Source organism: Emiliania huxleyi (assembly GCF_000372725.1).
Source record: "Emiliania huxleyi CCMP1516 unplaced genomic scaffold EMIHUscaffold_56, whole genome shotgun sequence".
In the NCBI taxonomy this organism is placed as follows: domain Eukaryota; phylum Haptophyta; order Isochrysidales; family Noelaerhabdaceae; genus Emiliania; species Emiliania huxleyi.
This window is the reverse complement of record NW_005197803.1, coordinates 299,891-312,039: the sequence shown is the minus strand read 5'-3', so window position 1 is coordinate 312,039 and position 12,149 is coordinate 299,891. Positions and strand designations below refer to the sequence as shown.

Below are 12,149 nucleotides of genomic sequence, written 5' to 3'. Positions count from 1 at the left end.
GAGGGAGGGAGGGAGGGAGGGAGGGAGGGAGGGAGGGAGGGAGAGAGAGAGAGAGAGAGAGAGAGAGGGAGAGAGAGAGAGAGAGCTCGCGCCGCATCTACGCGGGGCGTGTCGCCGTGACCGGCGAGAAGCCTCCCGGGCTGCGCCGCGCCGCGTTCTGCGCAATCTGCGGCAGCAGCGCGCACGTGTTGAGCGCGGTGGCCGCGGACTGGCCCAGCGCGATGGCCTGTGAGCGGGCGGGGTGTTGTCTTCGCAATCATCATCCGTCGAGTGAGGGTTGCTCGAGGTCTCGCCAGGCGAGGTGCCTCGGGCGGCGCAGGGGCGATGGGTTCAGGTACCGTGGGGTAGGGGAGGGTGGGTTCGGGTACCGTGGGGGTAGGGGAGGTCTCGTGGGCGAGGTGCCTCGGGCGGCGCAGCGCTCAGCGCCCAGGTGGCGGCGGCGAGGTAGCTGAGGGCGAGGCCTGCAGACAGGAGCAGCGCGGCACATGCTGCACGCCCGCTCTTTCCTCAAGACTGCGTTGGGAGCGCGACTAGCACGCCCCGGCGGGCGTGGCGGGACTGAACGGGACCGCATAGCGATAGAATGCACGCAGCAGGCGGGAACGAGGGGCTTCCGCTTCGGGCTTGGATCGATATCCGGAGAGCGCAGCGGGAGGGCCGGCAACGCGCCTGCAAAGGCCGCGTCGAGCCGCCGCTGGAAGTGGGCGACGAGCAGCAGCACGCCGCACGCCTCGACGGTGATGATGAGCGTCTCGATGTAGGTGGAGAGTGGGTAGCCGTTCCGAAAGCTGTACGCGTCGGAGCACGTGTACGACAGCAGCCTGGAGTGAAAGGCCATTCAGCCGCGCTCAAAACTCTGCGAATCAAAGAATCAGGTCGTTACCTCTCGTGCAGTAGCTACAGGAACCCGACTGTGGCATCTAGGGGTGCCAGCTTGAGCCACCACGTCGAGAGAGTGAGGCCATCGGCGCTTCGCTGGCGGTACACGCGCGCAGCGATCGGCGTGTAGAGCAGGAGGCTTCCCGCGCCGACGAGGAAGCCGAGCCAGCGGGCGATCAGTCCAGCGTCCGGCGACGCAGCAGCGAGCTGCAGAGTCTCGGCGGCAAGGGTCCGAGGCAGGCGCGTCAGTTCTAGAGCCGCAGACGGCGACGCGAGAGCCGCAGACGGCGACGCGAGAGCCGCAGACGCCGCGCCGAGCCTCGCGTGGACACCTACGCAGGGGAGGAGCAGGAGCAGCTTGAGCATTGCTTCCGGGGTTTGATAAGCTGCTCAAGGCGCTTGGCGGCAAGCAAAGTAAAGAAATTAAAAAAGGGAAATTACTGAAGGCGCGTGGCGCAAAGCGTTCCATTACTCCCCTGTGTCAGTGTGCCTGTGGTAGGAGAGACTGCCAGCGACAAGCTGGAGGCAGGTCGCTAGACTGAGATGAGACCACCAGTGGATGTGGGAGTCCACCGCGCACCGCGCTGCGAGCCTGTCGTGTCCCTTGTCAGGAGCAGGAGAGCCCCACCTGTCCCCCTGATCGTTCTTCCAAAATCCTGCTCGTGCAGGTGGGGACCCTGTCCTCGTCCCATCCCTCGTTTGGCGTGTCTGTCTTCTTTCTTTCTTTCTTTCCATTACTCGCGAGCGTTCGCGCGCCCGGATCCGACTCATACACAAAACACAGAAACAAACACACAACGAAGGCAACAACAAGAGCGCACAGCCAGCAGCAGCAACAGGCAGCAATACTTGTACGACGAACCTGCTGTCGCCGCTGGCCGATGTCCGCCACACGCAGCATTGACGATGAAGTCCGATCGCTGCGAGCCCGCTTGCTCGGCTGTCAGCGCGAGCGCCGCGGCGCAACGCGGCGTTGCGAGGAGCTCGAGGCCGAGGTCGCATCTCTCCGGAGGGTGGCGTGGGAGGCGCACGTCCAAACTCCAGTAAAATCGCCTTGCCCACACAATCTCCGGAAACCGCGAAAACCGAACGACGTACAGGCCGTACGTGGCCGCGTGCTCACCACGCGGCGCGACGCGTGCCCCTCGCGGCGCGTCACTGGTTCGCCGCCGGCGCGCGCCCCGCCTCGTAGCAGAGCACGGGCTCGCGGCAGAGCGCGCAGGTCGCCGCCTCGGAATGCTCCTCCGCAGCAACCACTGTCGCTGCAACTGCCGCTGTCGCTGCCGCTGCCACAAAAGCCGGCTGCATTACAGATGTTGGCAGCGATAGAATGGGATGCCAGGGTTCTGGTGGCGCTGGCGGTGGCGGGAGCAAGGGGCGAGACGCCAGTAGTTGCGTTGGCGGCGGCGATGGTTGCGAGGCAGGGCTGCGATCACGACTTGCGGCAGCAGAGGCGCGTGCAGCCCGGGCGGAGGCGTGCGCAGCCGGGACAGAAGCGCGGCTTGAGGAGGCGGTGGCGCAGCTGCGGTGGCTGGAGAAGCAGCTCGACGACGCGAGCGGCTCCGGCCCTTCCCCGCCGCCCCACACCTCGGCGATAGCTTCCTGCGCCCACCTCCCCTTTAGGCGAGAAATCTCGCGGCGGCGGCAGTTGCGGCCGAATCAGAGGCCCTCTGCGCTCAGCTGGCGACGGAGCGGGAGGGATTGCCCCGTGCGGCTCCGGCGGTCGAGGCGACGGCCGACGGAGTCCAGCATTGCGTCGAGACCACGCCTCCCCCCACGCCTCCTACGCAGCAACGCGTGCCCTCGCCACCCAAGCGGCCGCCCTCGCCGCCGCCGCCGCAGCACGCTTCATCGCCACCGTGGCAGCTTGAGCATTCGCCGCCGTATGATAATGCGACGGAGGCAAAGACAGCAATAGCAGCGGCGGCGGCTGGGACAACGGCGCAGTTTCACGCGGCGGTGTGCGCGCGCCGCCGCCGCCCCTGCAGTAGTGCGGACTCTCACGCGGCGATAGTTGGCTCTCTGCAGGCGGATTCGTGGCGACGCCGGCTCGAGGCGCTACAGGCCCTTTGTTGGCCAAAAAATTTCTCTCCTTTCCCTGATCGTCCTTCACTTACCTCTCTCGGTGGCGGCCCGTAGGAGGAGATTCAGCACGAGGCGGTGGCCCTTGCGGCCGGCGGGCCATGTTGCGAAATTGGGTCGCTGTCGCGGCTAGTGGACCCGGCGGGAAGCGGCGGACACCGCGGCCGCTCCCGCTTGCATCGCCCTACGCCTGCCACGCCGCTCCTGCCGCAGCGATCGCCAGTGCCGCGACCGCCACTGTCGCCTGCGATTTCGGGCACTTGGCAGGACGCTGCCACGGGGGAAGGGACACCGCGGTTCGAGCTGCTTGTCGAGCAGATGCGGGCGCGGATGAGGAGCGAGGCTGCCAGGCCAACTTAGGCATTGAATAGATAAACAGTCTTGTCTTGCTGTAAAGAATTACGGGAGAGGTGAGAGGAACTGTGAAGGTGTGAACATCAAGGCAAAACCCGGCGCCCGCCCTCTTTCTGGCCGCGTCCCTCCCCTGTCCTCTCGACTGGTTCCCTCTTTTACATACAACATACATAAATTCATGTGGCGTCCGCCGCAAAACGCGCTCGGTGGCCGCTCTCATCGCGAGCTGTCCCAGCTGACACACGCTCCGATGCCGTTCCGGCGCGCAAAAGAAGCTCCACAAGACATGAAAACCATCTGGCCATCTCTATGATTGATGCCGGTCGAGATAGGAGATTTTGCGCCGCCGCCATGGTCCATGGACATACATCTCGAGCTAGCCGCTCGCGCCTCGCCCCGAACGCCCGCCGATGCCTGCCCACCCGCGTGTGTGTTGGTGTGAAGCGGTGGCTCGTGCGGTCGTGTGGCTGGGCCAACCATGTCTCACACCGTCTGCGTCTAGAGCGGTATTCTGTGCTCTCTCTCTCTCGAGATGCACGTGGCGAGCTCTTGTTCGTTGTTTGATGTTTGCGTTTGTCCTGTCCGTTTTCCATACGTAGCGCGGAGGAGAGGTGCATACGCTACGCAGCCACACGGTGTTTTTGTGGGAGGTACGCTACCGCAGCCACAGCAATCCACCCTCAATCTGGCCAAGAGATTCCACAGCGAGGAGCATATATTGCCACAACGCCGACCGCACCTCGCCGGCAAAGCGCATGACTGTTGGCGCCTGGGAGCTAGTAGCTTCGGCACGAGATGGGACTGTCAATCCTTTGCCTTGCTGTCGGTGCTTGTGCGGGCGCTGTCAATGCTCGAGCAGGCACTGTCGCGGTCGCCGCCCGTTCTGTCGCCTCCGATGATGGAGTGGGCGCGTTCGAGCGGCGCGCAGACCGTCTGATCGCCTCCGATGATGGAGTGCGATCGCTCGTACTGGATCGAGCCGCGCAGCTTCGCTAGCTCGTCAAGCACAGGTGGCGTTGGTTTGTCAGTCATGGCGGCTGGGCTTAAGGCCTTACCCAACACTCAAGCCGGCGGCGGCCAAAACAGAACTCGGCGGATTGCAGGAGCTAGTTTTTTTAGTGTATGTAGCTCTTAAGAACATATTGTTAGGTTTTTAGCGCTGCAGCTCGCGGCGGCGGAGGAGATTGCGACCGAGCTCAGGCTCGCCGCGGCGTCGGAGGACGCCGCCGTCGCCTAGACTCCCCTGCGTCACTACGTGCCTCCCCGTCTTTGTAGCCTGGCGTTTGTGCCCCGTTTGTGCCGCGTCCCGTGCCCCCCACTTCATTTTATATAGGTTTTTAGCTGGCGTGGCGCCCGCAGTCTTCTCTCTGTCTCAACACACAGCACTCACCAGTCGCGAACATGCTACTCCCTGGCTCCACGCTCCTCCTGGCGCCGCTCCTCGCGCCACCGCCGGCCCGGCACGCTCCGCCGGCGATGGGCGGCTATACGGGGCTGCCACGGATGCCCGTCAAGGCTTGGCCGCTCACACGGCGATGGAACCCGACCCTCGAGTACCGCGAGAACATTGCGACGCTGTGGCGAGACCTCGAGACGCTCTATGCCGTCGAGGGCTCAACGAGCATCGCGGGTGGCGGCGTCGTCCGGCTCGACGCGAGCCGTTCTGTCAAGGGCGACAAGACCGGACTGAGCCGCGGGCTCAACCGCGCCGTCGACCTGCGTGCCGAGCTAGTGTATGAGATGGCGCGGCGCGAGCCGTCTCTGCTCAACCCGGCGGTGCGCAGCCCGCCAGTCCGCCAGTCCTTTTGACCAGACCTCACGCTTCCTCTGACGGCGCCGCCACTGCCATCAGGTGAGCAACCGGTTCGTCTTTGCCGAGTCCAAGCGCCTGCTCGCGCTCAAGGTGCCCCGACCTCCCGCCTGCAGACAGCGCACCGCCGCTCCGCTCGGGGGAGCAGCGTCCGGGCGCCACTCACCGCCAGCCCACCTGCCCTCCCTCTCGCAGCTTGGGTCTGAGGAGGAGGCAATCGAGGCGTGCGGCAGCCACCTCACCCTGACCGAGGCAATTTCGGCGCGCGTCCCACCCTTCTCCGCTTTCCAACAGGTGATGCGGCACGACCCGTCCATCCTGCAGGCGGGCGACGCCATTGAGGGCTTGGGCGTCGCGCAGATCCGTGGCCGTGCCTTCGCCGCGAGGCTACGGCGCGCCGGCCCGCCCGTGCTGGCTGCAGCGCTTCTCGCTGCCGCCGCCGCCGCGTATCTCGGGCCCGAGGGCGTTGCATTTATGATGATTGCGGATTGGTGAACAGAAGCCGGTGAGATTTTTGCTCTCGTCGGAAGAAGCATGAAGCCGCGGGACTCACACCGAGACGGAGAGAGGGCATTCGAGCGTTGGCCGTTGCGGCTTGCCACCGCGAAACACGTTTAGTTAAATTTGTTCAAAATTGTCGAGTGTACGCCACGCCGCGCATTCCACCACAGTTCCACACCGACTCTACATCACCGCCGCACCGCCGCACGAGCTCACCGCCCGCGTAACCCAACGCCCAAGCCCTCCAACTCGCTCGCGTCTGTGTCGATCTCAAATATCAGCCCACCGACGGTCGGTACTGCACCGTGTTAGCCTGCGCCTCCCTCCTCGGCGAGACTTCCTCCAGCAGGTCCTGCAAGGACTCCAACACGCCCGCGCCCTCCCGACACAGCGATGACACCTCGTCCGCTTTGGCCTGCAGAGTGGAACCCCGAGAGCTGAGCTGAGGTTTGGAGTGGACACAGCTGTGTGTGTGCAATTCTTCTTTCAGGCTCTCGCTGCGTTTCGCATTGCGTGCGTCTGCTCAATGGCTACTCGGCCGCCTGTGCCGCCTGCTGCACGCCCCACAGCAGCCGAACCGCGGTCTGCAGCTTCTCGATCGTCTGCTCCTTCTCGTTGTTCGAGGTCGCGAGCCGGTCGACCAGCAGGGCCGCCGCTCGGCTCTCGGCGGTCGCCTCATCGCGCTCGGTCGAGATTGCCTCCACCGCTGCCTCGAGCTCGCTGATCCGCGCGGCCTGCAAGCGGTTTGCCGCGACAAAGTCTTCGCGTTCGGACATCAGCGTCTTGATGTGGCTCGACGCGGCGCCATAATCGGGAGCAAACATCGGTGGCGGAGGCGGAGGCGAGGTGGAGAGGTGCGGCCGACGGCGAGGTGACTAGCCGCCTAACACAACACAGGTTGGCAAAAAGAATTCGAATCCACCCGGAAGTCGTACGGGAGCTTCATGGCCTCCATGCTTGCTTATCTGAAACGACCAGTAAAAGAAAGAAAGTTGAAGGTCGCCGACGTGGCTGCGGGATGGCCAGTCGACGCGGCGCGCGCAGTAAAGGACCTCGCGAAGGCGGGAGACGGGCATAAGAGCCTCTGCCACGACAGCCTGCGCAAGCGGCCCAGACTGCCCGAGGCGCTGCTGACGCTCCGGGCGCTGCTGTCTGGCGCGCAGGGCGGGGCGGGGGTGGAAGAAGCTGCGCTGGCCTTTGGAGACGAGGCCGCTGCGGCAGCCGCCCGCACCACCTGGTACGAGCCTTCGCCGCTCTCGGTGCAGGTGCGCGGCATGCGCACGGGCGGCGACGCGCAGGCGCGCATCCAGGGCAACATGCTGCTCGCCTTCAAGACGCTGATGCCGCGCCTCGACGCCGTCTACGCCTCGCGCTCTGCGGCGGCGCCCGACGGCTTCGAGGAGCGCATCAACTATTGGCACCGCGAGTGCGGCTTGCCGACCGAGCTACGGAGCCAGCTGCACTCGCTGCGCATCTGGGCGAACGCGGCGAGGCACCACGACGCGGCGAGCTGGAGGAGGGATGGGCCGCGGAGCGAGGGGGAGGCGTCGCGGCTCGTGGCCGCGGTGACGGAGGCGATCGGGGCGATCGAGGGGTAGATGCAAATGCAAATGTGTGTGTAGCACGGCTTTAGCCCCCAGTGTGAGGATTGGGAGGAGCCTCGAGTGCCGATTCTCGCTGCAACCTTCATGCCACCTCGCGGTCGTCCCACTCTCGTCATTCTCTCTCTCTTGTCGCTTCTACCTCTCTCGCGTCGCTCTCCTCTGCCTCGTTCTGCGACGGACGGCGCCGCCGCCTGCCGCAACCTTGGAGCACTTGGAGTGCAGTCGGCAGCCTTGCCCTCGCTTCTTCTAAAAAGAAAGAAAGAAAACAGACACCCCAAGGGAGGGATGGGAGGACGGCACGCCGCCACCACACAGGGATTTTAACCTCGCTTCTTCTCAAGGGGGCCGGAAAATTCTTTTTACGGTTTACCCGGGCATTGCGAGGCCCCGTCGGCGCAGGCGGCCCGTGCCCAGTTGTGCGTTTGCGTGCGTCGCAGCAATGCCCGCTAGGGCTGGCGACTACGGCATCGTGATCGACGCCGGCTCGTCCGGGACCCGCTTGCGCATCTTCCGCTGGTGGCAGCAGGCAGTGCGTGTAGCAAGCTCTGCACTATGCACTCGCGCTCTGAGCGCTCTTCACTCGCCGTCTGCAGCCCACGCCCAGACACCAGCACCAGCGCCCCACCCGACCTGGCCGCTCGCCGCTCTCTTCTAGGGTCGGCGGCTCTACCTGCGGGAAGTGAGCGCCGGAGAGCAGGCGGAGGCGCTGCGGGTGAGGCCGGGCCTGAGCGCCTTTGCGACTACTCCGGAGGTCGCCGCAGCGCAGGTGCGCGCGACGCTCGCCCAAAGCCCAAGCTGGACCGCACTCGCTCAAAGCCACAGCGTTGCCGCTGTGCAGGTCAGCGGCCTGGTGCGCGTCGCCGCCTCGATCGTGCCCGCAGCAGCTCAGGCCGCCACGCCCGTCTACCTGTACGCGACGGCGGGCCTGCGGCTGCTGCCCGCCTCGCAGGCGCAGGCGCTGCTCGACACCGTGGGGAGGTTCCTGACCGGGCAGGCAGCGGCGCCGGCGGAGGAGTGGCGCTGCCCGTTTGCCTTTGGCGAGGCGCGCGCCTCCTCAGAGGTGGTGCGGAACACGGGCCCTGCCTCGAGCCGTCTCGGACCCTGCCTCGAGCCCTCCATGTCAGGCACGCCTCATCTCGGGGGAGGAGGAGGCGGTCTACGGCTGGATCTCGGTCAACCACTTGCTGCTCGGGCGAGACGCCGCCAACCTTGCCGGCGGGGAGCGGCGGCCTAGCGAGGCATCGGAGGGAACGCCGGACGCGGCGGCAAAGGCGGCGGTGGCGGAGGCGGCGGTGGCGGCGGTTGCGGCGAAAGCGGCGAAAGCGGCGGAGGCGGCGGAGGCGGCGGAGGCGGCGGCGGCAAAGGTGGCGGAGGCGGCGGCGGCGGGTTGGCTTGACCTCGGCGGAGCGTCGACGCAGGCGGCGGCGCATGTCGTAGTCAACGGGTGTGAACAGCGTCTCTTCACAGTGGGGTGATAAGACTAGACACAAGTCACAAGAATCTCGCATACGACGACAGTTGACACCGGCGTCTCTTCACACCCCGCTGCCGTATTGGGCAGGTGGCGCACGTCCTGCCCGAGGGCGTCAGCGCCGGAGAGATGAAAGACAGCGAGCGGGCCTCCGCCGCCGTGCTCGCCCCTCCCTCCCCGCTCGGCCGCGTCGGCGTCGGCATCGATGGAGCGGCAGAAAAAGAACACGCGGAGGCGGAGCGGCTCGTGTTTCGTCGGTCGCACCTGCACCTGGGGCGGGAGGAGGCGTTCTATCGCTCCTGCCGATTGCTCGCGCACGAGCGCGACGAGCACGCCGGGGTGGCGGAGGGTGGAGCGGCGGGCGGCGAGGTGGCGCGCGGGATGGCGGGAGGCGGGGCAGGGGAGAACCGGAGACTGTCGCGCTTTCCGGTGCGGCCGCTGTCGCGCGCAAAGGAGTCGCCGGAGGGCTCCGACTCGGCCGGTGGTGGCGGCGAGGAGGGCGATGGCGGCGGCGGCAGTAGCAGCTACGAAGGTGGCGGCGGCGACGGCGGCGGCGGCGGCGGCGGCGGTCTGAGGCTTCGGCTGGGACACCCCTGCCTCTTGCGGGGGGACGAGCACGAGTTTGACTGGGGGGCGCGGTGGGGCGCCACCCCGACCCGCCACGCACGTGCGCGCGTGGCGTCTTCGTTGACAGCAGGGCGGTGAGCGTGCTTCAGCAGCAGCAGCAGCAGCAGCACACAGAGCGTCGCACCGCCACCACAGATCTTCACACCACCTCACAGAGCGTCGCACCACGGCACGCCACACCTCCCCCAGGAGGAGGGGTCGCGCAGGGCGGAACGAAAGCAGCGGCCGCTCATCACGCAGCCGTGGCGTCTCTAGCAGGCGGATCACCATCTACGGCCTCGGCGACGCCGACGCGTGCAGCGCGCTCATCGGGCGGCTCTTCGCGCAGGCACGCGGCGCCAGCCAGCGACGCGAGACCCTCCTCCGAGCCGCTTCAGCCGTCTTTCCTCATCCATTCAGGTCGACGACTGCTACGCTGTCGAGCGGTGCGGCCGGCTGTCCCGCCCCTTCCTCGGCCGCTTCTACGGCGCGGGCAACTACTACTACACGGCGTTGCAGTTGGGCCTCGCGCGGCCCGCCGGCATTTTCCTCGTTACCCCGTCCGAGTTTGCGCGCCGCGGCGCCGCTGCGTGCGGCAGGGGACCCCTCCTTCCCCCCCCCCCCCCACCCTCCCGCCGCTTTCCACCTTATCCAAGCCCCCCCCCTCCTCTAGGCCTGCCGGCGAGGCGCGCGCGGCGTGGAGCCGCGCCGCCGCGGCGGAGCACCACTCGCTGGAGTGGCGGCACGCGCGGCTCGGCTGCTTCTCGGGCCTCTATGTCTCCGAGCTGCTTCGTCGCCTCGTCTCGATCCCCCCCGACGCGCCCATCGCAGTGGCTCGCTCCATCGACGGCACCACCCTCGACTGGTCGCTCGGCGCCCTCCTCCACGCCTCGAGCGGCGCGGGCGGCGCGCCGACTGGGGGCGAGACGGCGCACGCCGCACACGCGGTTTACGCGACGCGTGAAGCGAGCGGCACTTCGCTCCGCGCCACCCAGCTGGACGCGTCCGCCGCGTCGGTGCCGGCGCCGTCGGCCGCGACGGCGGTCGTGTGTCGCCAGCTGCTCGCCGATCCACTCGGCCGCGCGCCCCTCTGCCACGACGCGATCCCGCCGTGGGCGGCCCTCGCCGCGGTCGCAACGGCCGCCGGGCGGGCGACACTGCGGACGGCGTCGTCGGCTCACGCGCGTGCCGCTTTGAACAGGTGGCCGTCGCGTGGGTGGGCGGCTGCGTCGGGAGCTGGCTCTGCTGCCGCCGGCTCGCGGGCCCGCCGGCGGAGAAGCCGGCAGCGGCGCGCAGTCGGCGGGGAGGGCGGTCGGGGTACGCGCCGGTGGAGGCGAGGGAGGCGAGCCCGGACCCGCTTGCGGTGGAGTCGGCCGTGTAGGGCGGCTCTCCGCCCGTTGTCGTGTGACTGTGTTGTGGTCAAAAAATCAAAAACAAGCCGCACACTCGGTACCCCCCCTGCACATCTAAAGCCATGGCCGCCCCCCCCCCCCAGCAGCAGCGCTCTGCTGCGGAGAGGGTCGGGAGGGGACCCCCCCCCCCCCAGCTGCAACAGCGCTCTGCTGTGAGTGTGTGTGTGTGTGTGTGTGTGTCACTCACTCACTCACTCACTCACTCACTCACAGCGCTCTGCTGCTGGGGGTCCGGACCCCCCCCCCCAGCAGGAGCGCTCTGCCTGTGGGGGGTGCTGGCATCTCTGTACAGACAGCAGCTGTAAGTAGCATGTGTTCCAAGTGTGGCGAGAATTTATGGTTGACACCAAAAATTTTTTTTACCCATCTCACAGTAGAGAGGTGTCCGTTTTTATTTATTTAGTGGTCTCACCGGCGGGCCCTCCTACTGCCAACCGGGCTCGAAGGCGCGGTGAACACAACCGCCTCGAGCGTACGCTCAAACACGAGCCGAGGGTGGAGGGGGGGCGGCGGCGAAGAGGCGGGAGAGCTGGGTCCGTGCGCTCTGCTGCTGGGGGGGGTCGGGACCCCCCCCCCCCCAGCAGCAGCGCTCTGCTGCAGGGGGGGTCAGGCCCCCCCCCCAGCAGCAACGCTCTGCTGCTGCTGGGGGGGTCAGACCCCCCCCCTAGCAGCAGGGATGGCTTTAGATGTGCAGGGGGGGTACCGAGCAATGTGCGGCCGCTCAAAAGGCGCCTGGAGCGAACCGCGGTCCGGTCGCGCCACCGCGGCTGCGGGGTTGAGCAGGCCGGCTGCGGCTCCTGATGTACCTCCGCTTTTGGGTGGCGGTGCGCGCGCTGCCGACGGCGCTCGCCGGCGCTTGCGGCGCTACGGCGCTCGGGGCGCCCTCGTGGCGTTCAGGGCGGCTCCACAGCTCCACGCGCGCGCGCGCACACGCACGCACACACACACACACACACACACACACACACACACATGCATGCATGCATGCATGCATGCACAGACACACAGCACCTTCCCCTCCCCCCTCAAGACCTTCCCAAGGGGGCGAGGACACGCGCAGGCCGCACCTCTAGTGAGGCCCGCATAGTATGTGGGAGACTCGTGCCGCCGCCCCTGCCACCCTTGTGTTCAGTGTGCCTGTGGTTGCGAGAGACTGCCAGCGAGAAGCTGGAGGCAGGTCGCTAGACTGAGATGAGACCGCCAGTGGAGTTGGGATTCCACCGTGCACCGCGCTGCGAGCCTGTCGTGTCCCTTGTCAGGAGCAGGAGAGCCCCACCTGTCCCCCTGATCGTCCTTCCAAAATCCTGCTCGTGGCAGGAGCAGGCGGACATCGCTTCCAGGGAGGGGGGCGCGCTTCTCTGCACGCCCCACCCCACCCCTAGCATGTGGTGAAGCCTCTGGGGGGGTCGGGACCCCCCCCCTAGCATGTG

At 67.1% G+C, this 12,149-nt stretch overlaps 4 protein-coding genes across 4 annotated transcripts; 2 read left to right on the top strand and 2 right to left on the bottom strand.

Annotated features, from left to right (window-relative positions):
• Positions 1-97: 97 nt before the first annotated feature.
• Positions 98-1,245, bottom strand: EMIHUDRAFT_213129 (hypothetical protein; the record flags this gene model as incomplete). The annotated part of the gene is made up of 3 exons (XM_005765264.1): positions 98-226; positions 605-821; positions 944-1,245. 3 exons carry the CDS (start codon positions 1,243-1,245, stop codon positions 98-100), a joined length of 648 nt encoding a protein of 215 aa, XP_005765321.1.
• A 947-nt stretch (positions 1,246-2,192) lies between these two features.
• On the top strand, positions 2,193-5,620 carry EMIHUDRAFT_213128 (hypothetical protein; the record flags this gene model as incomplete). Its single annotated transcript, XM_005765263.1, has 7 exons — positions 2,193-2,336; positions 2,503-2,838; positions 3,019-3,064; positions 3,175-3,257; positions 4,699-5,091; positions 5,168-5,218; positions 5,321-5,620. The coding sequence occupies 7 exons, from the start codon at positions 2,193-2,195 to the stop codon at positions 5,618-5,620; spliced, it is 1,353 nt and encodes a 450-aa protein (XP_005765320.1).
• A 283-nt stretch (positions 5,621-5,903) lies between these two features.
• EMIHUDRAFT_213127 (hypothetical protein) lies at positions 5,904-6,450 on the bottom strand (the record flags this gene model as incomplete). The annotated part of the gene is made up of 2 exons (XM_005765262.1): positions 5,904-6,041; positions 6,205-6,450. The coding sequence occupies 2 exons, from the start codon at positions 6,448-6,450 to the stop codon at positions 5,904-5,906; spliced, it is 384 nt and encodes a 127-aa protein (XP_005765319.1).
• A 1,219-nt stretch (positions 6,451-7,669) lies between these two features.
• EMIHUDRAFT_213125 (hypothetical protein) lies at positions 7,670-10,688 on the top strand (the record flags this gene model as incomplete). The annotated part of the gene is made up of 8 exons (XM_005765261.1): positions 7,670-7,759; positions 7,886-7,996; positions 8,069-8,290; positions 8,355-8,402; positions 8,792-8,947; positions 9,728-9,859; positions 10,045-10,437; positions 10,509-10,688. 8 exons carry the CDS (start codon positions 7,670-7,672, stop codon positions 10,686-10,688), a joined length of 1,332 nt encoding a protein of 443 aa, XP_005765318.1.
• Positions 10,689-12,149: the final 1,461 nt, after the last annotated feature.